The sequence below is a fragment of the Panthera pardus genome, unplaced genomic scaffold, assembly GCF_024362965.1.
Source record: "Panthera pardus isolate Hobbes unplaced genomic scaffold, ASM2436296v1 HiC_scaffold_15, whole genome shotgun sequence".
NCBI lineage: Eukaryota > Metazoa > Chordata > Mammalia > Carnivora > Felidae > Panthera > Panthera pardus.
The window spans coordinates 22,815,854-22,843,723 of record NW_026526710.1 but is presented as its reverse complement, the minus strand read 5'-3'; the positions used below and the strand labels follow the sequence as shown (position 1 = coordinate 22,843,723).

The following is a 27,870-nucleotide window of genomic DNA, read 5'->3' as shown; positions in this document are numbered from 1 at the left end:
ACCCCCCTGGTGAGTTGCAGGGCTTGGCTGGGGTTCAGCCCCCTGGGAGCTGGCAGGAATTGAGGAGCACAGGCTAGTGGGTGCCCAGGCAAGCAGCAAGCCCACGCCAGCCTTCAGGGAACATGGCACTCATGGAGGCGGCCAGGACCCATGCGGAACAACCCAAGACAACGGCCAGTACAGGGCTGGGCACACTCAAGAAGAGAAAGACTGTGGTCTGAGCAGATTCCAGGCTGTCTTTCTTGGGCAGTGCAAACCCCTAGAAGGGCACAACCTGACCCTACCTGAGGCCCGAAGAGACCCATCTGGGAGCCAGCTTGGGTCCCCCCTCTCCCTGTGAAGCAGCCCTAGGAGGCCTGGGCACCAAAGCCCTCTGGGTCATGGGCAAGTGTGGCCTGTAGTGCACATGGTGCTATGGGGTCTGCATGGGACCTGACCCCACTGCTTCTGACACGGTGACCCAGGTTACTGTTACCCACGGCTCCTGCTAGTGACTCAGCAGCGTATGGAAGGCAGCGCCTAGAGCACTGGGAGATGGAAGGGCAGGAAGACAGAGACAGCCCTGCCCCTTCTGAGCTGGAGACCAGGTACTTGGAGGTGACGCTGAGGCCACTGGGAAGGTGCCTCACGTGAGGGGCCGTCTGACACGTAGGACCTGTGCAGCCCTGTCACCAGCAAACCACAAGGGCTGGGCCTGGCTGGGGAGGCTGGAGACCTGGACCCAGAGCCCCAGCAGAACATGAGGGGCATGGAAACTTTCAAGGATTCCCTACTTCCCTCAAAGGGAAAGAACTTGGGGGGCAGGGCCCAATGTGCTGTGAGCTCAGCCCAGAGGGCAGGTTCCAAGCCTCGGGGGTGCCACAGAAAGAAATGTAGATAGTGGCAAGAAAGGCCAGACACCCTGGTCTTCCAAGGGTCACCTCACCCAGAAGCTTCCTTCCAGGAAGGCCTGCAGTCCTGAGACCGTGCTGTAGGCACGAGGGCCACCTAAGGGCCGTGCAGAGCAGGCCGGACACAGAAGCCTGCCAGATGGTGCTAGGTGCTCTTTAATGACAGCTAAATAAAAACAGACAGGCGGTTGATAGAAAAGAGTATGAACAAGACCGTGGGATGCACCCCAAGGGCTGTGAGGGCCAAGTTTTGTACCAGTCTGGTTGAGGCACGGCATCTCTTCTGTGGCTCCTGGGACAGTCACCATTTCTGGCCCGGGCCTGGGTCCCCAGAAGGCCGGAGTCCTCTGCTGAGTGGGCAACTGCCCTGCAGGCTCCACAAAGCTTCCACAGGCCCGACCCGGGCCTGGCCCTAGAAGAAGTCTGAGGCTTTGCGCCGGGCAGGGAGTTGTAGCAGATTGTCCGTGATGGAGGCTGGATCTTGGTTGAGGGGGGTGCGTGCTGTAGAGCCAGGAGCCGGCGTGCTCGTGGGGGTCTGGGGCCCACCAGCTGGGGTCTTGAGGTGGGTTGAGCGTGCTGGAGATGGGGTGTAGCTGGCCCGCAGGGCCCGGTCTGTGTACTTGCTGGCCGTCCTGCTCACGAGGCGCTGCAGGGCTGGAGACATGGCTGGGCTCAGGCCTTTGGGGGTGAGGCTGGGATGGAAGAAGTGGGTGAATGAGGCACCATTAGGCCCATGTGGGCACCACCGCAGCAGGGCCTCCCATGGCCCCACAGGAAGATACATGGGAGATGCATGGTCATTACAGGCTGAGGATACCAGGTGGCCTGGCACACAGCAGTGTAGTCAAACTTAAGGTTCAGTGGTAGTGATGCCCTTGGCTGTGGGGCTGGGATGGACCTCAACTCTCTCCAAGGAGAATGATACACCTGTTTCCAAAGGGCTGACAGGAGCTCATAGCGGGACAAGGGGCCCAAAGGTGTCTCTAAGGGTTGTGCCAAGGAGGAGGCTGAAGAAGGAAAAGACGGAGAGGGGCCCTGCATCCTGGTTCAAACAGGCCATGCCCTGGACCAGAGGAGCTGCTATAGGACCCACTACAGAACGCCTGGGCCTGCCCTGCACACTGTGCATCCATATGCAGGGGGTGGGGCCATGTGGGAGCAGGGAGAGACCCCCACCCACACAGGTCAGCCACGCCTCACCTGGCCAGGTTCTCCGTCACTCTCCTCAAGGCTTCCTGCTTCTTGGCCCGGTTCTTGGCGGCAGCCTCGTTGGCCATCTTCAGCCCCAGCCGTTCCCTGCGGCCCGGCTCCAAGATCTACATGACAGCAAGTGTGTGGGTAGCCTGCCACTGAATCAGGCAGTCCCTTGCTGGTGGGGCACCTGCCTCTTTTCGTGGCCCCCATGATCCTCACAACCCACTGCCACCTTCCTAAAAGCCCCCCAAAAAGCTTGCCTGAACTGCCCACCTGCCTGTCCTCACGGACCCCTAAAAGCCAGCATTGCCAACTTATGAACCTCTGACAGTCTTTTAGGAAAGAAAGGGGTCTTTTTGAATCTGCTTCTCTGTGACTACCAGAGTAAACAGCTTTCTGTTTAACATCTATTGACCTTCTGTATTTCTTTGCAGAACTTCCCGAGACGCATCCTTGGCCTCTTTTTTCCTATTAAAGTGCTTGTTCGTTATTTAGTGTTTTACCCACATCAGTTACATTAAGCTATGCCATACAAATTCCCTCTTAGTTATTTGCTTTCAGTTTCTCTTACGTGTTCTTTTTTTTTTCTTTTTTTTTTTTTTGCTGTATTTAAGTTTATCACTTCGTACAGTATAATCTAAACCTCACTTCCCTTAAGATCTAACCCTTCCTACCTCAAAATCAGATTAAATACTATTATTTTCTTCTAAGTGTTTTACATTGACTTATACACTTAATATTTCTGCTTCCAGGAACTCGTTCCATTTATGTATCAAGAACTTCATTTCCACATACTCTACTACTCAGCACAATTTGAGCTGTTGTCTCTCGTGTACCCTGAATTCTGATTTGGACGGAGGTTTGTTCAGAATCTCTTCCCTACTGCCCCATAGGCTCTAGGACCAGGGGCAGACTTCTGACACACCTATACCTGTGGCATGCCTTAACACCTGCAGGCACACGCTCCTCCCTGTCATTCCTCTCTTCAGTTTTCCTTGGTTATCCTTGTGTGCTAGGCAAGTTTAAGAACCAAGGGGCCAAAATCCTCTGCACACGTTCTGTCTAGACATGCGTTGCTTCTCAGAAATCCTCGGGGGAGAATGAGCGGAGCTATGCTAGGGAGGCCTCCCGGTGGGGCCCGCAGGCTCCAGCAGTTTTCCTTACGTAAGTCTGCAGCACTCGCCTGTGGTTTCTTTACAAGAGCTTAATTATTGCTAGTCGTTCTAAATTTCTGCTGCTATAGTGAATGAGACCTCTTTTTCTGTTGCACTTCAAACTGACCACTGCAAGTGTTTAGAGGGGCCAGTTCAAGACCATGTGTGACCCAGCTCCCCATGCAACAGACCTACATTAATCCCAAATTCTGTGTCTGACTCTTTGGGGTTTCAAGGCACGTGATGTAACCCCACACCCTTTGCCCTCTGCAACATCACTGACCTCCGCCTCCTGTGATCTCCTAGCACTCCACGTTGGGAGTGTTGGCCCAGCACCCCAAGAACAGGACAGCATGCTCCCAGCTTCCAGAGACTTCTCTTCCTTCACATTCTAAACTATGTCACTCGGCTCCCCCAACAAACTGTGCAGACCAGAGCACGCTGCCCTCCCAAAGCTTCTCTGGGGCCCCACACCATCCTAGGCCATCCCATCTGTACAAACCATCTGGCACTTAGCTTCCCTTCCCTACCTGCTCCAGGCCTCATAACTCCCCCACTCTGACAACTTCTAAATAACAAGTGCCTCCTGATTCATGCTCTCCTGTAACCAGAGTCCTCTCTCTGTAAACACGCAACCCCCTGAAGACACAAACCACATCCCACAGAACACTGGGGTTCTGGGGCCCTCCCCGGTCCACAGTCCTGCAGACTCAAAGGGCCATGGCTTTGGTGCCCTGACTTCAACCCGAGTCCCTCCGTCCAACCACACCTGTCCTTAGTGCTCTGGTCCTATTCTGAAGTGCAGTACCTGTGCAGGTATGCAGCCTGGAGCATGGCTTGGCCCTTCAGTAGGCTGTAGTCTGACCAGTGGGAGCTAGCTCATCCTCTGTGTGTTGAGCTACAAGTTCTCAGAGGACCACATACCCTCTCAGGGTCGCACCTGAGCTCCCCTCACCATGACCCACCTTGAAGGCTGGCCCTGGTGTCCTGTCCACATAGGGGGTCTCAGATCCTTCCACTCTCAAGGGAGTGTTTTCAACCTCCCCCCAGGTCATCAGCGGTGACTCGTTCACACCTGTGGATGGAGAGGGCCCACAGTTACCTCAGGCCAGGGGATCTGGGTGGGGGTCCTGCCGGGCCCTCTCTCCTACAACAGCCAGTTCCCACCATGAGCATCCCAGCTAACATACACCAAGGTTGGCAGTTGGCCCACTCTCCTTCCCTGGGACTCTGGGACCTGGTACCTCTGCCCTCTGAGATGACAATGCCAAGGCTACTTTGAGCCCAAGGCAAGCCCAGGCCCCTAGAGCTGTGGGGCTTAGCCTGGGAAGGGGGCTCCCCAGAGAAGCCAGGCTGGGTCAGCCAGGCCCCCATCCTAGCACATGGCCAGGGGAGCCGCCTAGAAGTTGCTATGGCATGCCACCCCAAGGTGGGGAGACACTTGGGGGCTTTCAGAGCACCCAAACCTCCCAGGACCCTGCACAAACCTGTAGTGCCTCCATATACCCTGGCCTATGTCACAGCAACCAGCAGCCCAAAATACAGAGGACAATGCTCGGGAGAGCAGGAGGACACCACCTGCACCATGAGATTGTCCCCAAGTCTCATAAATCTCCTTGCGAGGTCACGCAGGGCTGGAGCCCAGAGCTTCTTCCCTATGCCCCTACACTTAGCCTCCCCCTGCCCAGCCTCCCCGTGCCCTTAAGCATGCTTGCCGCAGCCAGTCTGTCCAGTAGAGCCCCGACACCCCTGGTCCCCAGCAAAACCAGTCTGTCCTGCTAAGCTCAGGGCAAGTCACGAAGACTACCCGGCTGAATGGGCTGGGACTCACACATCTCAAATCAGGTCTCCCTAAGAATCCAGCCCGCCCATGGCCCCATTCAGCCCTGTCATTGCACAGGTGGGACACTGGGTCTCTGAGTCATATGAGGCACAGGGCAGACATGGGGAAGTGTCATGGGTGCCAAGAGCCAACTGAGCAGCCCACCTCCCCACAGGCAGTCCTATCAGGGGGCCAGCTTGACAGAGGGTCCACTACTCACCAGGGGCAGGAGAGGGGGTTGCAACAAATCCAAATCCGCCCACTCGGGGGGAATCCTGGGGGATCAGTTCTTTGCCGTCAGGGCCCACCTTGCCCTGTTTGTGCTGGAACAAACAAGACAGACCAGTGTTAAGGGGGAGCCAAGCCTGCTCCCCCCAGCTAGCTGAAGGGCAAATGCACAGGAACAGCTGGAGAGAGAAGGACCCTGGCCCCTGCAAAGATTTTGAGGACCTGTCAGAGCAGGTATCAGAAGAGAAGCTTCCCCTCCTTCTGGCCTCAGGCCAGACCCCACAAAAGCTGCTTTCGGGGACTACCAGCTTAGGCCCCCCCCCAGGAAACTACACTGACCACTGGCACACATGTGCTCTGACCTCTTTCCCACAGGTACCTATAGAAGCTTACAAAACAGTCTCCTCACTTCCTGCCTCTCCCTCTCCTGGAGTCACCACTGCACCATGACACCCAGCCCCAGAAACCCCTGTTGTCTGCCCCACCAAGCCTCACTGCGCCCCAGCCTGCGCACCCCACCTACCCCTGCCCTGCCTGGTACAGAGGTGTGGGTCTGGCCAGACTGGACTGGCTCCCAGCAGCGTCTCTTCTCTCATGTCCTTGTCCTCCAGGGACAAGGGGCAGAACTGACCCACCACACATCTCTGGCCCCAGTAGAAGCCCATACAGTCGAGAAAAGGCTCAGGACCCTGCCGCACAGGAGCTCCAAATACTCCCACGCTGCTAGTCTCTGCCAAACCCAAGAACGGTACTAATTTAATGAAGGCAGCCAAGATCAGAGAGGTTGTGCCCACATCCAGCCCCTGCCACTCACCTGGGCATTGAGGGCGGCGGCCTGCTGCAGCTGGGACCTGCTCAGGGCCTGGCTGAAGGGGTCCCTGAGGAAGCGAGTATTCTTATGCACCACCTGCCTTGGCTTCTTAAACAGCTGTTCTTCATCAGGGACACCTGGCAGGTGGAGACAAGATGGCAGCGGTGTCAGAGGGGGTGGGGGGTCCCCATTATTGCCCTGCACTCAAGGCTTGAGGTAGAGACTAAGTCATTCCCCAGTGAACAGAAGCACGGGGCCTAGTAAAGCAGGGGACGGCCTCACTCCCTCACTGACAACACAGAGGCTCCTCTGCCCCGAGACAGACCAGGGCACCTCCGAGGCCCAGTATGCTAGGGAGCAAAGACCCCCACACACACCCTAAGGCCAGATCCAAACACACTGTCCCATGCCACGCCACCTGCCAGCCCTGCCTGCTCACCCTCTGGGTAGTACATCAGGGAGTTCTTGGCCTTGTACTTCCAGGTCTCCACACCGGCCTGGCTGCTCTCAATGGCTTGGTGCTCTGCCGACGGAAGTGCAAGATTATCTTTCTGCCTCTGCATCACAGGGGAAAAGTGAGGGTCAGAGAGGTGCCCAGGCACTGTGCCCCTGGCCCCAGGACTCCCTCCATCCTGACAGAGGATGCCTGTGCCCCTGTACCCAAAGACACCTTCTCAAACTCCTCCTCGGCCTGGTAGAGCCATGTATGGCGTGCCCGGCTCTTCTCCTTGGCCACCTCCATGATCTCCTGGAAGGAAGCATTGTCCTCACTTGTGTACCGGCTCAGGAAGACATCCAGGCTGGGCAGGGGCTCCTTCTCCTCCTCCTCTCCAGCCTCTCCTGCTCAGGAGCATAGGTGGGATGACACAGAATCACAAACAGCATCAACACTGCTTTGCAGTCACAAGATCTCAGGAACCAGGCTACCTCATAAGCAGAGATGGAACCCTCACCCTGGTTGTGGGTCTGTTGATGAGAGCCCACACCATCAGACAACTCCCCTCCTAGGGGCAGAATCAACCCCCCTCTCCCCCCGCCAACTGCCCAGGGAGCACTCAGGGGCTCTCCTCAACTGCTGGATGTCAGGTGAAATGTTATGTCTGACTCAGACCAGAAGAGCGACATCCAGGGGCTACAGAAAAGGCAGGTGGTCACAGTCAGGTCCCGCCCTGCCAAAATTGTGCCGATCCGGTAGGATCCACCTTCAGAGCTCCAAGCTCTCCCTCCATCCCTGGGTTTCTTACCCTGCCTGCTCCTCCCTTCCTGGTATCTGTGCTACAGGTGGATGGTTTGTCACCTAAGCCCCCTAACCTGCTAGCAGGCTTTGATGGCAGGAACCCCGTATGATCCAGTACTCTACATGGGGCCTCACAGACACTGGGCCGCGACTCCAGCCGCCCCTCCCACCGCCGTAGAAAGGGGCACCCCTACTGAGGTGGTCCCATCGCACTGTGCACAGTGGTACACACTTCAGCAGGCCCATTAGGTGGAGAGCTTTGTCTCCCATTCTGCTGAGTCCTGACCACACACAGACTCCTAGACTGCACAAAGTACAGTGGTTAAAAGCTCAAGACCCAGGGGCAGAAAGAGAACTCAAACCCCATTCCACCACCAACAAGCCCTGAGACCTCCTTTCCTGAGTCTAGGCTTCCTCACCTGTGAATGTGAATGATAATGGTACCTACCACTTAGGTCACCGAAATGATTCTTAGATATACTGACAACACGTATTTAAGGAAAAGGAATCTGCAAATTGCCTGTGATGCATCTGCCATGTTGCAGTAGAGAATCAAACTCCAAGGACACAACATGACAAACCATGGTAAGGGCACAAAGAAGTAGACTTAAAAAAAAAATTTTTTTTAACATTTTATTTATTTTTTTGAGAGAGAGAAAGACAGAACACGAGCAGGGGAGGGGCAGAGAGAGAGGGAGACACAGAATCCGAAGCAGGTTCCAGGCTCCAAGCTGTCAGCACAGAGCCCGATGTGGGGCTTGAACTCACAAACCGAGAGATCATGACCTGAGCCCAAGTCGGATACATAACTGACTGAGCCACCCAGGGCCCCACAAAGAGCTGGATTTTGAAGCAGAAAATATTTTGTCCGTGTAGACACACAACACACTGCACACTAGAACCTGGTAGAGAACAGCATCTTATCTGTCTGAGCACTGATGTTCTACTAAGAACAAAATAATCAACTGATCATGAGAAAGTCCTGTAGTACGTAGTATAGTCGTGTCCAACAGGACTCAAAATGCTCTTTCCTAGAAAAAAATCCCTCATAAAGTTGGAACATGTCACGATCCCCAATACATGCACTGAGGAAGACAACTCTTTCATTTGTTCTATTCCCACAACACTCCGAGTACTGTTCTGGATACAAAGTATACACACAGAGGTGAGACAAAGAAGCTCTTGTGGAGAGAAGAAGCAATATGTAGAGAAATGCCTTTTTAAGTGCCATGTCCTGCAGTGAGAAAACAAAGCCAAGCAGGAAGGCAGCATGCATGAAAGGTGATGTAACTTCACGTTGTGGGGGGGGGGGGGGGGGGGGGGGGGGGCGGGCGGGACACGACAGTGGTCAGGAAAGGTTTCCCTGAACGGGTAACATCTGAGCAGAGACCTGAGGGGAGAGAAGGTGTGAGATGTGCAGCTATCCAGGGGAAGAGACTAACTCTGAAGACACAAGTGCAGAGGCCCTGAGGCACTGTAAGGAGACAGCAGAAAAGGGGCCCTCCAAGGCCCATGAAGCCCACTGGGCAGGGGCTGGCACACAGTGAGCAGGCTGGTGAGAGAGGTGGCAAGATTTCCATTCCACAGAGGAGGACCAGAGGCTCAGAGAACTGCCCTGTGTTTGGGAGCTGGACCCAGATCTTCTGTCTCCTAGACCAGTGCTCTTTGGCGCCATGGGTTGCCATGTAAGCAAACAGAGCCCTCAGGGACAAGATGTGATCTGCCTCTGAACCAGCCCCTCAGGGCCACATAGGATAAGACTCTAGACAAACCCAACCGCTCACTCACCATCGCCATCTTCCAGGCCTCGGCCCCGGCCCCGGGGCTTGTTGCCCACCATTCCGGTGCCTGTGTGCACATCAGGGGTTTCAAATGTGGCTGGAGTCACATCTAGAAGGAAGGGGGTAGGGATTAGAGCCAGTCCAAGGCATCGGCTCAGCAGGAGTTCCCCTCTCAGCCACCCACTGTTGCTCTTACAGGGCGGTGGGGGGCTCTCGGGACATCTTGCCCAGCGCAGAGCCAAACTTGATGGCAATCTGACGCATCCGCTCCAGGTCTCCATTCTCCTCAGCTTCCAGGTACTCTTTCTGGGCCTGCAGCTTTTCTACATCAGGAAAGAAGTCCCTCTGGATGACTGTCTGGAGGCCCTGTCAGAAGTCAGAATAAAAGTCATAGTTCACACCTGCCTCTCCGTCTACCAATGTACATGCTAAGGTCCTTGCTGATGCCCCCAACCTCTGTCCAACCCAATGATCTTCTGAGGTTACCTGCACTTTCCAATGACGATGAGCATACCTTGCGATCTTCTGCAACACCTAACATTACTAAACGTTCACCTGATTTCTATGAAACCCTTCTCTCTCCCTTCACTGGTCACTCTCATTCTCCTTTACTGGCTCCACCTCCACACTAGCTGGACCAAGGTGGGTGTTGCCACCTTCATTCCACCTGTAACCTCCTATTTCCAATCTGAACCCTTTACCTGGATGACTTCAGCCTGTCACCCCCACCAGCAGCACTGGTTGAGATTCCCAAATCTGTACCTCCAGGCAGACCTTGCTCCTGGCTGCACGTCTGTGCACCTAGCTGTCCACTAATGCCACCTGCCTGTCCCAGAGGCCTCCCAAAAACAAACAGCTCTGTTAGAAAGTCCTCTTTGCTACCATCCTTCCACATTCCTACTTTAATAAACCGCCCCCACTCTCCTCTAGCAACACTACTAGTGCCTCCCCCATCAAGACACCTCACTCTGAACTGTACTTATTTGGCTCTCCGACTGCCCACACCCCAAAAGCACGGACTCAAGTGGCTCCACCTCCGCGAGGGGACGAGACTGCCACGACCCGAGAGGAGGGGCCCGAGAAGAGCGCGAGGCGGGGAAGGGACCTAGAATTCGCTAGCGTCTTCATCGAGGTCTTACCTCGATGTACTCTTCTTCGTCCAGGACCCGTTGCTTGCTCGTCGCAAGCGACTCCCCTGCCGCGCGCTTCCTCCGGGGCCCGGACGCGGCAGGGAGCAGCAGGGCCCTGGTTGATGCGCCGGGCGTCTCCATCGCTATCCCAGGGCCGCTCGGGCGGCACAGGCACGTAACAGGGTCCGGAGACGGCGGGGGCGGAACTGCGCCAGCTGCGCAGGCGTTTGCAACAACCCACCAATGGAAGAGCTGCGCATTTTGAAGACCAGCCCGCGCTCCGTGGTGACGCCATTATAATCCCTGGGCCTTATGGGAGTTGTAGTCTTTGCCCCTCCCCGCTGTGGTCCTCCGAATCTGGACTATGGGCACCAGGGGTCGCTATGGTGTGGGAGACTAAGGGGCGTGTCACTCACTCTGATCCTGAAAAATTCCAGCACTGCTAAATTGAAAGGCCTTGAAATTCCGGTTTCTCGAAAATAATCATTGGGTATGCTTCTATATCATTAACAAAAACACATTTTGGCTATATACTCGTTTCAAAGTTTTTATTCCAACTTTATGCCAGAAAAGACCACTAAGACAATTTCTTCTTGATATCTAACAAAACAAAAAAAAAAAAAAAAAAAAAAAAAAGAAAGAAAAGAAAAGAAAAAAATGCGAAGGTCCAATAAAGAAATGTCTGGTTAAAAATTATTCGGTTCCGGGGCTCCTGGGTGGCTCAGTTGGTTAAGCGTCCGACTTCGACTCAGGTCATGATCTCACAGTTTGTGAGTTCGAGCTCCACATTGGGCTCTGTGCTGACAGCTCAGAGCCTGGAGCCTGCTATAGATTATGTGTCTCCCTCTCTCTGTGTCCCTCCCCCACTCACAGTCTGTCTCTGTCTCCCTGAAAAATAAATAAACATTAAAAAAAAATTTTTGAATTATTCGGTTCCTGGGGCGCCTGGGTGGCTCAGTCCATTAAGCGTCTAACTTCAGATCAGGTCATGATCTCAGGGTTCGTGAGTTTGAGCCCTGCATCAGGCTCTCTACTGTCAGCAGGAGCCTGCTTCCAATCCTCTGTACCCACCCTCTCTCTCTGCACCTCCCCCGCTTGTGATCTCTCTCTCTCTCTCTCTCTTAAAAATAAATAAACATCTGGGGCGCCTGGGCGGCTCAGTCGGTTGGGTGTCCGACTTTGGCTCAGGTCATGATCTCGCACTCCGTGAGTTCGAGCCCCGCGTCCGGCTCTGTGCTGACAACTCAGAGCCTGGAGCCTGTTTCAGATTCTGTGTCTCCCTCTCTCTCTGACCCTCCCCCATTCATGCTCTGTCTCTCTCTGTCTCAAAAATAAATAAACGTTAAAAAAAAATTTTTTAAGTTTTAAAAAAATAAATAAATATTAAAAAAAATATTCGGTTCCTGAACACGAGTGGGCTTCCCAGAAGAGGGCTAACTTTCATTGAAATGGACCAGAAAATTGCCCGCTTTTTTCAAAAATGATCATTTCTTCTCCAAAAGAGGTTGTGAATTATATCAAACAAGTAAGTTCTTCCCCGGAATGATTTAGTATAATAGGCAGCCATTCCTTCACCCACTGGGAAACCCCATGGTGATGATTCCTGCCCTGTGGAACTGACAGTCAAATGGGGAAGACAGACACTAGTTGCATCACCCCACAAACAAGCATAAAATTGCAACGGGGCAGGGCGGGAGTGTGTGGCCCGGATGGCTCAGTTGGTTTAGCGTCTGACTCTTGATCTTGGCTCAGGTCAGTATCTCATAGTTTGTGAGTTCTAGCCCCAGGTCGGGCTGTGTGCTGACAGCACAATCCCTGCTTGGGATTCTCTCTCTCCCTCTCTCTGCCCCTTCCTCAATCTCTCTCTTTCTCAAAATAAATAAACTTAAAAATCTTTAAAACACTGCAGCAGACAGGTGTAAAAAAAAAAAAAAAAAAAGAAAAGAAAGAAAGTTTGTTGTTGGGGAATCTTACCTAGGGGGCAGTGAGGGCAAGTCTCCCCAGGGCCAGAAATGGTTGCAGATCCAAAGGATGAACAGACACTGACCAGGAAGAGGGAAAAAGCGGGTGCAAAGGTCTTGCAGCAAAAGAGAGCTTTTGATACACACAGACTGCAAGGAGCAGTGAGGTATGAAATGATGCCAGATGGGCAGGGGCCGGCTGCATGGGGCTTCATGGGTCACAGTGAGTTGTATCTTTAAGAACAACGGAAAGCCCTTGGAGTGCTGTAGGCAGGGGAGAGGCAGGTTCAAACTTGCACCCTGGCTTTTATGGAGAATGAATTACAGAGGAAACAGAGTGGCTGCAGGTGGACAAGACTGGAGGCACCTACAATGGTCATGGTAAGGGATGACAGCACTTTCATCAGGTTGGTACTGTTGAAGCTGGGGAAAAAATAGCTTCTGGGATTGTTTTTGGAAGAAAAATGGATTTGCTGCTGGCCTGGGATGGTGGGTGAGGGAGAAGAGGGGTGTGGGTAATTGCGAGTCCTCTGGTTCATGCACCTGGTTTGCACAGGGGAAGAATTTGCCATGGACAAGGTGATTTTGAGTCACAGTGGGCTTCCACATGGAGAGGTCAAGGGGATACATGGACAGAAGTATCTAGTTAAGGGAAGAGGCCTGGGCTGGAGATGTACATGTGGAAGAGAGAAGGGAATTGGAGTCTAAAAGAGGCAGTGATAAAGCAAGGAGAGAATGGAGAGGAGAGGGCCATGCCTGGGGTCCAGCCTGCAGGACACCTATGTTAACGGGCAGCTTGTAGGGGTGAACCTGCCAAAAGGTTCAGCTAGAGAGAAAGGAGAGAAATCAGAAGGACAGTGTAGCCACTGGCCCCTTGAAATGGAGCTCTGATCATGGCTGCCCTCTACAATGACAAAGAGCCAATGGGGGGCTGGGGTCCCAGAGATGAGGGTGTTCCAGACTGCAGGGAAGCTCTGCAGGAAGGCTGGGCAGTATCCAAGGATAAGGCCAGGGTTCGGGAGAAAAGAGCTTTGTGACAGCCAGAAGTGTGCATCCTGAGAGGTGAAGGTGAGTGCTGCTGTCCTGGAGGCATCCGGCAGTGTTAGAGCAGCACTGGCTGGGGACATCATGCCGGCTCAGCTTCTGCACCTTTAATGAATGGATTGTGTCTCCTTTCAGATGCCCCATCCCCCAATTTCTTCCAGGACCTGTGAGGAGGCAGAACATGGTCCCCAAGCCAGATGATGGTGTTAGGTGCCTTGAACCCACCGTACAGGCCTACTGGGGAGAGTGAAAGCCTCATTTTCACACTGTCCTTCACCCTAGGGCTGGGATGTTGGAGAGGAAAACAGATATTCCAAGGCAGTGGCAGGGGGTGTGGTGCATCCTCCCCAGTCAAACCTCCTCTTGCCCCAACAGGATGGCAGACACATAGCGTGTAAATCCCCCAGAAGGAGGAGGCCAAGGATCTCTACCCGTTCAGTACCTAAAGGCCAGTGCAGACCCCCAGGGTGCTAGGTCATGATCTGTGGGGTAGTCTGCTGTGCTGGGGAGCACAGAAACTGAGGACTCACTGGGCTGTGCTCCCCAAGACCAGCTGGCCCCCACCCCCTGGATGTGGGAGTGAAGTCATGGTGGACTTCGAACTTTGGACTGCTTTTGTGCCGTTTGTAGTTGCTTGTTTATTTCCCAGTATCCAGGCAAGGCTCACAGAATTAAGGGGCAGGGTAGGGGGCTTCTGGAGATGACCTCATCCAATGTCCTCATCCTATAGCTCTGGACAGGAAGGCCCAGTGCAGGACATGCGAGCTGACAACCCCAGAATGCACAGAATACCCCCCTCACCCCCTTGGCCATGTCAAGAGACCTATGTCCATGCTGAGAAGAGGCGGGACATCAGCATACCCCAGGAGGGAGAGGAGGATTCTGGGCCCTCCTGACAAGGGGATGGTTCCTGTCCTGGAGTTGGTGGGGAGTTGAGAAAGCTTAACTGCTCTGTGCCCTGCTCCCAGCAACCAACAACCCCCCACCCCCACCCCGCTGCAGCTCCCGGGGAATCTCCCCGACCCTAGTCGCTGGAAAGGAGAGCACCTGGAGATGCTCAGCGTTCCCTCCTTTCCTGGGGCAGGTGACACAGGGGGTGGGCACGGGAGCTTCTCTGCTGTCTGGCAGAGAAGCTCCTGCCTTGAGCACTAGCTGCAGGATGCAGGAAGCCTGCAGGCGGGAAGAGGTGTCCTCTGTCAGCACCATTTCGGGTCGATCTGTCCCCTCCCTGAGCCGGCCCCAAAGGGCCCGGCCAAGCCCGGGAGTGGCTCCCAGAGCCATCAGCAGCTCTCCTTTGCGGGCTTCTTGGTTCCGGGGAGGAGCCTCGAGGTCGCTGACGCGCGCTTCTGATGTCGCCACTTGGCCCGGCGGTTCTTGAACCAGACCTGATGAGCAGGAGGGACCGCTCAGATCCAGCCCTGGGACCCGCGTCCCTCCGGACCCTCATAAGTGGACCAGGCAGGGAGCTTCCCGACAGGGATACGGGCAGGAGAGGCTGGGGAGCCGGCACGGGGGCAGCGGCACCCACCGTCTCTTAACCGCTGCGGCTCGGGCTGCGGGACGAGGACCACTTTCCCACCCGGACCAGCCCTCTCTCGGCGTGCCTTCCCCCTCCCCCGCAAGGCGCTCCGGACGCCCATTCTGCAGCTTGGTGCTCTTTCCGAGCTTCCCAAATTCGGGCACGTGAACGCGCGTCTCATTTATCAGGGAGAATTAAAAAGTTTGAGCCAAAGTTAAAGAAAACTAGCCTTATCTCCCCTCCAGTTCCAGTGACACTTTCCGGCACTAGCCTGCCCCGCCCGCCCTCGCCCCGGAACCGGCCCTGCGGCCCACCGAGGTTCCCGGGCCTCCCGCGCCTCCCCGCCTTCGCGCCAGGGCCATCTTTTCAAAAGAAGGAGGAAGGAAGCCAGCCCGCTCGGACCCTCTCGCCGTCTGGCGGGCGGGCACCCACCTCCACGCGTTCCTCGCGCAGGCGGATGCGGCCGGCCAGGCGCTCGCGTGTGCCCACGTCGGGGTACTGATTCTGCATGAAGAGCGCCTCCAGCGCCTGCAGCTGCTCCTCGCTGAAAATGGTGCGGTGGCGCCGCGTGCGCCGCTGCGGGCCGGGACCGCCGGTGCCGGGCAGCGCCCCCGGGCCTCCCGTGGGCGCGGCCAAGGGCAAGGGCGCCGCGGGGCCCAGCCTCAGCGGCCACGGCAGCCGCGCGCCTGCGGGGCGAGGGCGCGGTGAGGCGCGGAGCGGGGGCCGAGCTCCGCCCAGACCGCCCCGCGCCCGGAGGACCCCCGCGCTCGCGCCCTGCTCCCACTCACCCAGCCCGGACGCCGGCTCCGGGGGCCCGCGGGGCGCGGCGCGGGGTCCGCAGCAGCAGCAGCAGGCGCAGGGCGCGGCCTCGGGCGCCCCGGGCTCTCCGGATTCCGCGGGGCTCTGGTGGCCGGCGGGCTGCGGGGTGCGGGCGGCCCGTGCCGGGGGGCTCCGCTCGGGCAGGTTGGAAAGGATGTGCTCGATGGAGAAGGGGCAGGGCCGCCCGGGGCCCCTGCGGCTCACCGCGCCCCCCGCCGCAGCCATGCTGGCCTGGCCCCACGGCTACCGCCGCAGGAATATATACGTCGGGGGGAGCGCGCTGTAATCCCCGGGCCGAGCGCGGAGTCCACGCGGACTAATCCCGCCGCGCCGGCCAGGGGCGCGCTAATCCTTGTCTGCGGCGGCAGGAAATCCTTCCCCGCATCAGCGCGGGGGCTAGCCGGGGCGCGGGGAGGGGGCTACCAGGAAGCCCTCAGCCCCGCGTCGGTCTTCCTGGCCCCGAAAGGCTGGCAGGACTCGCGGGCACGGAGGCTCCACGGGGAAGGCGCGGAGGGCCGCATCCCCCGGCCCGCGGATCCTGGCGGTCCTCGCCCCGCTTTGGGAGCAGCGGCCTGAGGATGCCCCGACCTTGAAGGCCCCCCGCCCCCGTTTGCCCTGGCGCCTCTTGGCCCAACACTTGGGTACTTCCTCCTGTAGCCACCGAAACCAGGGCTAGCACCTAATCCCCTTGGGGCCCTACAGAGGTGTATGAGCAAGTCTGGAGAAACCCACCAAAACTGCCAGTCTCTTGGCTCCAAGACTGTTAGGCTCCAACCCTCAATGGGACCCAACTCTATTGGCAACCCCACGATCCCACTGCTCTTTGGCCGCCAACTCATTTCAGTGGCTTCCACTCATTTCAGAGCTGGGTCTCAACCTCCTGGAGGAAATGGGGGTGGAGCAGGAATCCACCTCTGCTCATCACTGAACATGAAACCCCACTGCCCGTGCCCCCAATTCTCTACCTTCTCTACTGAGTCAGGGGAGCCTTCTAGACACCATCCAAGGGCCCACTCCAGTGGTCTGGAGCGACCCCTCCTTCGGCTTCCTATATGTCCTGGAATCCCCTCCGAAAAACATTAAACACCCCTGCCCCACCCTCTTCATAGCCATGCTTCTCAAGCTTGCATGGCTTGCACGGGCTGTCCACCTCCTTACTCTTCAGGCCAGTCCGACTGTCCACACTCTCCTCCCCTGATCCCAGGTCATGCTGCCCAACATTGCTGATGACTTGTACTTTGTGAAATTCACTGAAGACTGTTCGTTTCAAGTAAGTAGCACTGAACAGCCAGCCAGGCAGTTCAGCGAAAGACCCTCTTCTCTGGACCTCTGAAAAAGGTTAGTGCTCACGGGACAGAGCAACAGACTGCCTGGTTTATATCCCAGCTGTCACTTTCTGGCCGTGGGATCTTCCATAGTGTCCTTCACCCCCCTGTGCCTTGGTTTCCCAATCTATAAACTGGCATCATAATAGCAATCTAACTCAAGAGGTGCTCTTAGGACTCAACCAATCACTATGTGTGAAACATTAGAACTTGGTTGGGCATGTGGGGGTTCCATGAATGGTGGGTGCCATTGCAGGGCAACGCACTCACATTCCCAGCCTCTCCTCCCACCTCACACATCCTTGTTCAGACTCCTTTGCTGACTCCAAGCTGGTATCAGTGAAAAGACTTTGGACGTCAGGTGGCAGAACCTGCTGACTCAACTCCTGACACAAGAGTCCTAAAAAAAGGACTCTTTATTGCCCAGTTTATTTATTTCGAGAGAGAGAGAGAAAGCACGAGTCGGGGAGGGGCAGAGAGAGAGGAGAGAATCCAAGCAGGCTCTGCACTGTGAGCACAAAACCCCATGTGGGGCTCGAATCCATGAACCGCAAGATCGTGACCTGAGCCAAAGTCTGATGCTTAACAGATTGAGTCACCCAGGCACCTCAGGACTTGTTAATCTACATGCTCAGTGAAGAAACCGTCACCTTTGTGAGTGGCTCTGCCACTCTCAGCCTGCCTCATGGTTACAATAGGGCTGCCACAGCCCTATACCTCCCATCTCTTCCCATGGATGCTGGGGGAAACCTCTCCCAGCACAGAACCTTCCTCATAGAACCTCACGATCACCATTAGTTCAGAGAGACACATGGGGAGGCACACGGGGATTGACTACCCATCAAGCTCCCTGGAGTTCTGCCAGGATGGGGGCAACAGAGTCAGTGATCAGGAAGATTGTGCCCTCCTCCTCCCAGCCCTGGCAGTTTCTCCATCCCTCCCCATTCCCACCCTGGGTGGTCACCTCCTGCAGCCTTGAAGCTTCAGACACCACCTCTGTGACAATGACTCCCAAGTTGATACCTCTGGCCTGACCTCTCCCTCTGCTCCAGGCTAGTATCTTCCAAGAACCTGTTCTATGTCCTGGTATTTCCTCACCTTGATAAATGTGTCACCTACCCACCTATCCACCTGGGTAAATGCACCATCTCTTCACCAGTCCACCGTGGTAAAGGGGCCCACCACCCCTTGGTGCCTTCCAAACATATCCAGGAATTCTTTGGCCCTTCTCCCTTCAAGAACTGAAATCCAATTCCCTTCCCCTTGAACATGGGCTGGCCTAATGACTCGCTTCTAACCTCCAGAGTGCAGAAGGTCGCAGAAGTGACACTGATTGCCGAGGCCAGATTGGACAGCTAGGTGATACCGCTCCTCTCTCTCCCTCATCTTGGGATGCTTGCTCTTCGAGCCGGCCACTGTGCTGCGAGGAGCCACCAGCAGCCCCAGGAAGAGGCACATGTGGAGGTATTCCGGCCAGGAGCTGCAGCTGAAGGGCCAGCCAATGGCTAGCACAGAGCATCGTGAGTGAGCAAGGAAGCATTAGGGGTGGCTCCCGTCCCAGCTACCATCCACTGTCACCATAAGAGAGTCCAAACCAAGCTAACAATAGAGAAGATGGGTTATGTGTTCATAGCACTGAGTTTGAGGTGGCCTGTTGCGTAGCTCTGGATGACCAGATGGGTTCGGTACCAGAATAGGATGCTGCCGATACACACCCTAAGTCACACGACATTGGCCTTGGGACTGGACAGTGGGTGGGAGCAGGAAGGACCTGCTGGGACTGACAGTGGGGTCTTGGAGGGAGGTGAGAAAAATCGTACTGGAAGATGGAAGAAAGGAGACCCTTGGTGTGGAGTGGCAAGAAGCCTAGCAACATTGCCACCTGTAGTAGCACAGGAAGTAGGACAGCTCCCCTATGGGTTAGATGGTCCAGCTGAGGAGATGTCCTGTGAATGTTTAGAGGAGTCCTGTTCCTCATTGCCAAAGCTTGGAAACAACTCAGATGCCCGTCAGCTGGTGAGTGGATGAATACGCCACGGTCCACCACACCAGGGAGGGGCCCAGGGTGGCAGTGAGTGACACACGCAGCAGTGCAGGGCCATGTCAGAAGATTGTGCTGAGTGGGAGAAGTGGGTCTCAGAAGGCTCCATACTGTGTGAGTCCATTTATATAACACTGAAAATGGCCACAGGTCTGGGGAACGGGTCAGTGGTTTCGGGGGGGGGAAGAAGAACCGGGGGGGGGGAGTTTTCTGGCTAGCACCTGAGGGAGGCGGAGGGGAGGGTGAAATGCTGAGGGGGATCCTGGTTCCATCGCAGCCCGGTGGGGTCTGAGACCACCTTCAGTGAGGTCAGGGCGCACAGTCTCTCTCACTAAGGTGGCTCCCGTCTGGCCAATGCTCCAGAGAAAGGGTCACCTGCAAGTGACCAGCTCACACTGGGAACACTTACCCCAGCCCTGCCACACTCAGCCCCACATTAAGTTCATTGCATTTAGATCCCCAGGGTTCTGGTTGGGCACAATTTCTGTACATATATAGGAAAGGAAAGCTATTGGATGGGCTGTGGTCCCTGCTGCTTAAGTTAGTCCTGAGCCTGTAACCAGGTGCCATGTGTTTCCGGCCCCCCCCCCACCACCACCTTCTCTAGCTCCCACTCTCCCAGGAGCACTTAGCACTTCTGAAGGTCTGGGTGCCTCACCTGATGACCCAGATGCTCATCCCTGGGGGCGTGAGCCCCTGGGTACCATGCCCTCCTCAGGTTGTGCTGGCTGTAATGGCCCATTCGGTGACAGCTGGGGAGGGAGCACCACAGGACATCCAGTGGATGGGAAGATCAAACATCCCTGTTCCTAGGATCTGGATCCAGTACCCCTGCCAGCATGGGGGCCTTTTTGCTTGGTGGTATGAAGAGCCCAGAGTGGCCTGGTAGCTGTCATAGTGTATGTTTTGTGCCACTCTTACTGTGTTCCTGGTGAGATTACCCCCTTCAGAGACCCAGAACCTAACCTAAAGTTTCTAGGATGAGGACACAAGTTTCCCAGTGGGGTCGCTGGGAGTACCGGGGAACAGGGTGTCCCACCTGGACCCCTGGGTCCACCAACTGAAAAGCTGCCACGTGTCACACTAGTTCTCTAGGTGCCTCTTCTCCGGACTTCCTTGTCTCTAAACTTCTCTTCTTGCTCTGTCCGCTCCCCGCCCCCCCCCCCCCCCCCCCCCCCGCCCGAAGCTACTAGCTCAACTGTTTACTGTGGCAAACAGGGCTCCGTATCTTCTTTTCCTAGACACTTTCCCCTCCCTACTACGTGGATGATACAGTGCCCTGGAGAAGTCCTACCCTTTGGAGGGCTTTCCCCTCACTGCTGTCATTCAGGGCCACCAAAGGTGCAGAGGCCACAAGGGGGTGGCAGTCACTTGCTTGTGCAGCTTACCCGTGTCTAGATGTGCTCAGAGCTGATCCTGGCAATGCACCTCCATTGTACCTTAAGTCTTGGTGCCTCTGACAGTATTCAGCTCTGATGAGCCACCTGACCATGTGGTTACTTAATAGCCCAAGGTCAGATGCTCATTTCCTGTTGGGGCCCAGTAACATTCCAGGAGCTGTTTTGTGAATGGCGTGTGGCATGGTCTCACTCGAGAACCATAAGAGTTGGCACTGAAGCTCTCTCACTGGAACCTGCCGGAGGCCCCACTTGAAAACTTTCTCTGCCATAGCGTTCGCCACGGGCTCCGCCAGACCCCTGGGCCAGGCACAGAGCTGCTTGTGCCAAAGCCTGGACCTGCTGCAGACCTCTTTCCGCTCTGCGCTCTGCGCAAAGCTGGCATGCATGGAGCCAACAAACCGCTCATGGCAGTATTCCCAAGTACAGAACGTCAGGCCTCCCAAACCCAAAGAAACCTGCAGTGTATACTTTCTTAGTGATAGGAGGTACAGGGCACAATTTGTCCTTTACTTTGAGGGAATGTTCTAGCATGGAACATCTAGCATAGGACCACTGGAGTCCTAGAGACTTGGCTTATCTTTTCATCATTGGGTTGTAAGAGCTCTTTGTATATTCAAGATACAAGTCCTTATCAGATATATAATTTGCAAAATCTCCCATTCTATGGTAGTTTTCCACTTTCTTGACGGTGTCCTTTGAAGTATGACATTTGAAAATTTGAATAAATACATTTTTTTCCTCTGCTTTTTTTTGGTTTGTTTGTTTGTTTGTTTGTTTTTAATGCTTTGGTGTTGTACCTAAGAAACCATTGGCTTGGGGCGCCTAGGTGGTTCAGCCGGTTAAGTGCCCAACTCTTGATTTCGGCTCAGGTCATGATCTTATGGTTTGTGGGATCAGGTCAGGCTTGGGATTCTCTCCTTCTCTCTCTTGCTTCTCCCTTACATGCATGCACATGCGTTCTATCTTTCTCAAAAAAATAAATAAACATTTTCAGAAATCATTTCCAAATCCTAGAGCATGAAGATTTACCCCAACGGTTTGCGGTTTTATAAAGTATACATTTTACAGTTTTAGTTCTTACACTAATTGATGTTGAGTGAATTTTTTAATGATTTTATTTTTTAAGTAATCTCTACTCCCAACATGGAGCTTGAACTCATGACCCCTAGATTAAGAGTCACATGCTCTACTGACTGAGCCAGGTAGGCACCCCTTGAGTGAATTTTTATATACGATGTGAGGTAAAGGTCAACTTCATTCTTTTGCATTCTTTTGCTGAGACAACCTAGTTGTCTCAGCATCATTTGTTGAAAAGATTATTCTTTTGCCCATTGCATTGTTTTTGCCCCCTGGTTGAAAATTAATTGACCATAAGTGTGAGGATTTATTCCTGGATTCTGAATTCTGCTCCACTGATCTATATGTCTATCCTTATGGCAAAACCATACTGTCTTGATAACTGTAGCTTTACAGTCAATTTTGAGATCAGGAAGTTGAGCTCTCTAGCTTTGTTATTTTTCAATGTTGTTTTAGTTATTCTGGTTCCTATGAATTTCAGTGTGAATTTTAGAACCAGCTCCATGAGTTTCTGCAAACGGACCAGGTAGAATTTTTTTAATGTTTATTTATTTTTGAAAGACAGAGAGACAGAGCGCAAATGGGGGAGGGGCAGAGAGAGGGGGAGACACAGAATCCGAAGCAGGCTTCAGGCTCTGAGCTGTCAGCACAGAGCCCAATGTGGGGTTTGAACTCACGAGCCATGAGAGCATGACCTGAGCTGAAGTAGGTGGCTCAACCAACTGAGCCTAGACCAATTTGCGGAGTGTCGCCAACTTACCAACATTAATCCTTCCGATCCGTGAACATGGGATGTTTTGATTTATTTAGATCTTTAAATTATTTCAGTACTGCTTTATAATATTTAGAGTATCTCGTTTTCACTTCTTCGTTAATATTCCTAAGTATTTTATCCTTTTTGACGTTATTGTAAATGGAATAGTTGTCTTAATTCTATTTTCCCATTGTGCACTGCAAGTGTATAAAAACACAATTGATTTTTGTTTGTTGATCTTGTATCTTGCAACCCACTGGACTCATTTATTAATTCGAATAGTTTTTGGGGGATTCTTTTGGATTTTCTATCTACAAGATCATGTCATTTGTGAACAGCATTTTTACTTCTTCTTATACAGTATTCATGTATTGTACTTCATTTTCTTGCCTAATGGCTCTGACTACAACTTCCAATACAATGTCGAACAGAAGTGGTGAACTTGGGCATTCTCATGTTGCCCTTAATCTTCGAGAGAAAGGATTCTGTCTCCATCATTAAGTATGCTAGCTGTGGATTTTTCAGACACTCCTTATCAGATTGAGAAAATTCATTTTTTAAATTTAGTTACTTATTTGAGAAAGAGGGAGAGAGGGGGAGAGAGAGAGAGAGATAATGAACAGGGGATGGGCAGAGAGAGAGAGGGAGACAGAGGATCTAAAGCAGGGTCTGTGCTGACAGCAGAGAGCCCAGTGTGGGGCTTGAACTCACAAACCATGGGATTGTGACCTGAGTCACCGACTTCAAGTCGGACGCTTAACTAACGGAACCACCTAGGCACCCTGAGCAAGTTCACTTTTATTGCAAGTTGTTTTTGAGTGTTTTATCATGAAGGAGTGCTATATGATCCATCCAGTTTTTGCAAGGGTCAGACTAACGAATTAAATCGGGTTTTATAGACATCAGCACCCTGCATCCTTTAGGTCTCTAGCCATGACATTAACCTCTGCTGTTCTTAAGATGCAGCATTAGGTTCTTTAATTTTTGTGGGGAGGTAGTTCAGGAGCTTTCACTTACAACAGAGATCTGACTCTAAAGATCAGAACCACTGTGGAAGTTCTGCCAAGTGCGAAATATGTGTGCTGCAAATATATATTCAAAAACTGGATGGGGCACCTGGTTGGCTCAGTCAGAAGACATGTGACTCTTGTTCTCAGGATCTTGAGAGTTCAGTAAATAAACTTAAAAAAAAAAAACCTGGAAAAGTAACCAGTTCTCCATTTGTTACCTTATCCTCCACCCGATTCTAGCAGGGGGGCCATGATGGTATCTTGGGTCCCTGGTACCAGTATTAACGCGGAGCCTGCTGTAAAATGATCTGGGTTTTCCAAGGTGCCTGAGTGGCTCAATCAGTTGAGTGTCCATCTCCTGATTTTGACTCAGGTCATGATCTCAGAGTCATGGGATTGAGCCCTACATTGGGCTCTGTGCTGACAGCATGGAGCCTGCTTGGAATTCTCTCTCTGACCCTCCTCCCCTCCTAAAAATAAATAAACATTAAAAAAAAATTTAATGATCTAGGTTTTCCCTTTTTCCAGTATGCAACCACCTGAGTAAATGGACCCAGATCCTTTCACAGAAGGATTAAGACATCACTCCTATAGATACACTTTTCATGGTGTTGCTGGATCCTTACCCATGTGAAGGAGACTTCAGTAGATGAGGTCTGAGCCTGAGAACTGGCTGGAAATTGGGCAAAGGATTGTGACATTCCCTGGGTCCAGTGATCTCAGCCTTTTGCTCTTCTATTATTTATGTATGTTTGTATGTATGTATTTATGTATTTATTTATTTGAAGGGAGGAGAGAGAGACCAAGCAGGGGAAGGGCAGAGGGAGAGAGAGAGAGAGAATGTTAAGCATGATCCCACAACCCTGAGATCATGACCTGAGCCAAAATCAAGAGTCTGACGATCAACCAACTGAGCCACCCAGGCGCCCCATGCTCTTCTATTATTATTTTTTTTTCTAATGTGGTAAAATGTACACAGCCTAGAGCTTACCATTGTAATGATTTTTTTAAATTTTTTTTTAACGTTTTATTTATTTTTGAGACAGGGAGAGACAGAGCATGAACAGGGGAGGGTCAGAGAGAGGGAGACACAGAATCTGAAACAGGCTCCAGGCTCTGAGCTGTCAGCACAGAGCCTGACGCGGGGCTCGAACTCACGGACTGCGAGATCATGACCTGAGCTGAAGTCGGCCGCTTAACCGACTGAGCCACCCAGGAGCCCCTGTAATGATTTTTAAGTGCACAATTCTGTGGCATTAAGTATATTCACAATGTTGTGTAACTATAGTCACTCTCATTTCTGGCACTTTCCATCATCCCAAACAGAAGCCCTATACTCGTTAAACAATAACTCCACATTTCCTCCTACTCCCAGGGCCTGCCAACTAAGGGTTATGGCTGAGTTCCACTGAATGCATATGCCACATTTTAAAATCTGTAGGTGGATATTTGGGTTGCTTCCACCTTCTGACTATTGTGAATAATGCTGCTGTGAATGTGGGTGTACAAGTATCTGCTTGAGTCCCCGTCTTCAGTTCTTTGGGATACATACCTAGAAGTGGAATTGCTGAATCATGGTAATTCTTGGTTTAGCTGTTTGAGAAACCACCGAATTGTCTTTTCATGGTAGCAGCGCTGTCTTACATTGCCACTAGCAAAGCGCAGGGGTTTCAATATCTCCGCATGTTTGCCAACATTTGTTATTTTCCAGTTTTAAAATTTGTAGTCACCGTAATGGATATAAAGTGGTATCTTGTGGTTCTGAATTGCATTTCCCTAATGATTAACGATGAGTGTCTTTTCATGTGCTTCTTGGCCGGTTGTATGTCTCCTTGGAAGAAATATCTATTCAAGTCCTTGGCTCATTTTTTAAATTGGGTTATTTTGTTTTTGTTGAGTTTACTTATATTATTTTTCCCAATATTTCATTATGAAAAATTTCAAACATCCAGAAAATTTGAAAGGTTTGTACAGGGAACCTCCATATCCTCACTACCTAGATTCTTGGATTAAGGTTTGTTTTTTTTTTTAATTTTTTAATGTTTTATTTATTTATTTATTTATTTTTGAGACAGAGAGAGACTGAGCATGAGCAGGGGAGGGGCAGAGAGAGGGGGAGACACACAGAATCTGAAGTGGGCTCCAGGCTCTGAGCTGTCAGCACAGAGCCCGACATGGGGCTCGAACTCACGGAGTGTGAGATCATGACCTGAGCTAAAGTCAGACGCTTAACCAACTGAGCCACCCAGGCACCCCTTGGATTAAGGTTTTGCTTTGTCACCTATGTATGCATGCATGCATCACCTATGTATGCATGCATTACTCCACCTGATGCTTTACGCATTCCAAAGTAAGTTACAGACATCAACACACTTCATACCTAAAATCTTCAACATGCATATCATTAACTACATCAACATTTTGCAATCAACATTTGATTGCAAACTTAAGGTAACATTTATATATAGAGAATTATACAGATCTTGAATGTACCACTTTGTGAGTTTTGACAAATGTATACCCCTGCACTATGCAAACCCCTACCAAGAGATAGAATATTTCCATAACTCCAAAAACTTGCTTTATGCTCCTTCTTAGATAGTCACCATCCCCTCCCCACCCTCAAGAGGAAACCACTGCTTTGTTTTTCAACATAGATTAATTTTGCCTCCTCTGAAAGCTCATTGAAATGGACTCCTACAGTACGATCTATTCTTGTATAAGGGGTCATTTGGTTAGTATAATACATATTTTTAAACTTTTATTTGCATTTATTTTATCCAGAATTTACTCCTGGGCCACAAATTTTGTTTCTTCAGTTTTTTCTGGGATATCCTTTTCTTCCGTGCAACCTCCTCCTCTGGTTTAGGAACAATCTACTTCTTTTCAGTAAAGATCGGCTCAGTGTGGCAGGAAGAGCTCATATATGGGTCAGTCCAAACATGACCTCTGTAAGTTCTGCGCTGCATCTTGGGGTTTTGTTCACCTGAATGTGCTGCTCAATGACCAGAGAATCTACATCCAAACCCTTAAGTTCAGCATTACTCTTAGCATTTTTAAGCATGTGTAGTAAAAATTGAGCGCTCTGTTTGAGCCTCTGATTCTGTGTCCAGCCCCACTCTTTGGCCTGGGCATACCTACCAACTCCACCATTGTAGTAACAGAATGGCACACATTGCTTCTATAAAGTGACAGTCTTCATATACTTGGTGGCTTTTCGGATATGCATACCCTTGATGGCCTGGGCAGTTTCGCGTGTGTTCTTTCTTTCTTTCTTTTTTAAAAGATTTTATTTTTAACTAATCTCTACATACAACCTGGGACTTGAACCTACAACCCTGAGATCAAGAGTTGCAGGGGCACCTGGGTGGCTCAGTCAGTTAAGCACCCGACTCTTCATTTTGGTTCAGGTCATGATCTCACAGTGTGTGAGATTGAGACCCGCATTAGGTTCTGCCCTGCATGGGATTCTCTCTCTCCCTCTCTCTGCCTCTCCCCTGCTCGTGTGTGAGCATGTGCACCCGTGCTCGCTCTCTCTCTCTCAAATGAATAACTTAAAATTTTTTTTTCTAAAAAAAAAAAGAATTGCATACTTCACCGACTGAGCCAGCCAGGTGCCCTTCATGTGCGTTCTTAATTTTTTTTTTAATGTTCATTTATTTCTGAGAGAGAGAGAGACAGAGCATGAGTGGGGGAGGGGCAGAGAGCGATGGACCGTGGAATCTGAAGCAGGCTGCAGGCTCTGAGCTTTCAGAGCAGAGTCTGATGTGGGTCTCAAACCCATGAAATGTGAGATGAGATCATGACCTGAGCCAAAGTCGGACGCTTAACCGACTGAGCCACCCAGGTGCCCCTATGTTGTTAAAGTGAACATGAAGATTTGAACATCTTGATTTGCAAGATTTTGTAGTTTTCTGGGTCAAGTGAATAGCGGACCATTTTCAGAGATCACCTCAGGCTGCTTATTGTAAGAGTTCAGTGTAATATTTTTAACAGTCATCCATCTTGTTGTGTTGTTTTGTGCCAGTCTTAGCTTATCAATAACCGTGTTGTGGATGGACCAGCCTTTATGGTTCTTATGATTGTAAGATGCTTTTCAGCAATAAACATCAGGAAACTTTGAAAAAATAAAAATGTATTGCTTACAGGACCTGGAACTTACACAGCACACCTGGGGCCACACAGCAAGGTCACAGAGAGAGAGGGAATGCACACAGACCTGGGGTTCTGGTGAATTTATTAAAAAAAATTTTTTTTTAATGTTTATTTACTTACTTCTGAGGCAGACAGAGCATGAGTGGGAGAGAGGCAGAGAGAGAGGGAGACACAGAATCCGAAGCGGGCTCCAGGCTCTGAGCTGTCAGCACAGAGCCCCACAAGGGGCTCAAACTCACAAACAGTGAGATCATTACCTGAGCCAAAGTGGGCCGCCCAACCGATTGAGCCACCCAGGCACCCATTTATTGGTGAATTTAAAACATAAGAGCAGGAATGTAAAACATGGCAAGAGTTTAAAAAAACAAACAAACAAACCCCCCCCCCCCCCCAATGGCCCAAATGGTCATTTATCAAAATCAACCAAGATCTCTAAAACAAAGGAGCCGCAGTGAAGGGAGGTAGCCTGGCTCTTTATCTAGTTGTGTGGCTGGCAGTGTGTTTATTGGAGATAGCCA

At 52.1% G+C, this 27,870-nt stretch overlaps 2 protein-coding genes and 1 pseudogene across 2 annotated transcripts; all 3 read right to left on the bottom strand.

The window, feature by feature from the left end:
- Nucleotides 1-1,187: 1,187 nt before the first annotated feature.
- On the bottom strand, nt 1,188-10,430 carry ESS2 (ess-2 splicing factor homolog). Its single transcript, XM_019435642.2, is given in 11 exon segments — nt 1,188-1,582; nt 2,091-2,206; nt 4,204-4,313; nt 5,281-5,383; nt 6,103-6,236; nt 6,539-6,656; nt 6,770-6,939; nt 9,125-9,226; nt 9,314-9,326; nt 9,328-9,483; nt 10,257-10,430. Coding segments are annotated over 11 exon segments (1,434 nt in total). The 5' UTR covers nt 10,389-10,430; the 3' UTR covers nt 1,188-1,302.
- A 1,227-nt stretch (nt 10,431-11,657) lies between these two features.
- Nucleotides 11,658-15,815, bottom strand: GSC2 (goosecoid homeobox 2). The gene is made up of 2 exons (XM_053902277.1): nt 15,204-15,815; nt 11,658-14,637 (listed from the first exon to the last, which is right to left on the bottom strand). Exons 1-2 carry the CDS (start codon nt 15,813-15,815, stop codon nt 14,533-14,535), a joined length of 717 nt encoding a protein of 238 aa, XP_053758252.1. The 3' UTR covers nt 11,658-14,532.
- Nucleotides 15,816-25,968: 10,153 nt separating this feature from the next.
- Nucleotides 25,969-27,136, bottom strand: LOC128777121 (60S ribosomal protein L17-like; annotated as a pseudogene).
- Between the last annotated feature and the right edge of the window lie 734 nt (nt 27,137-27,870).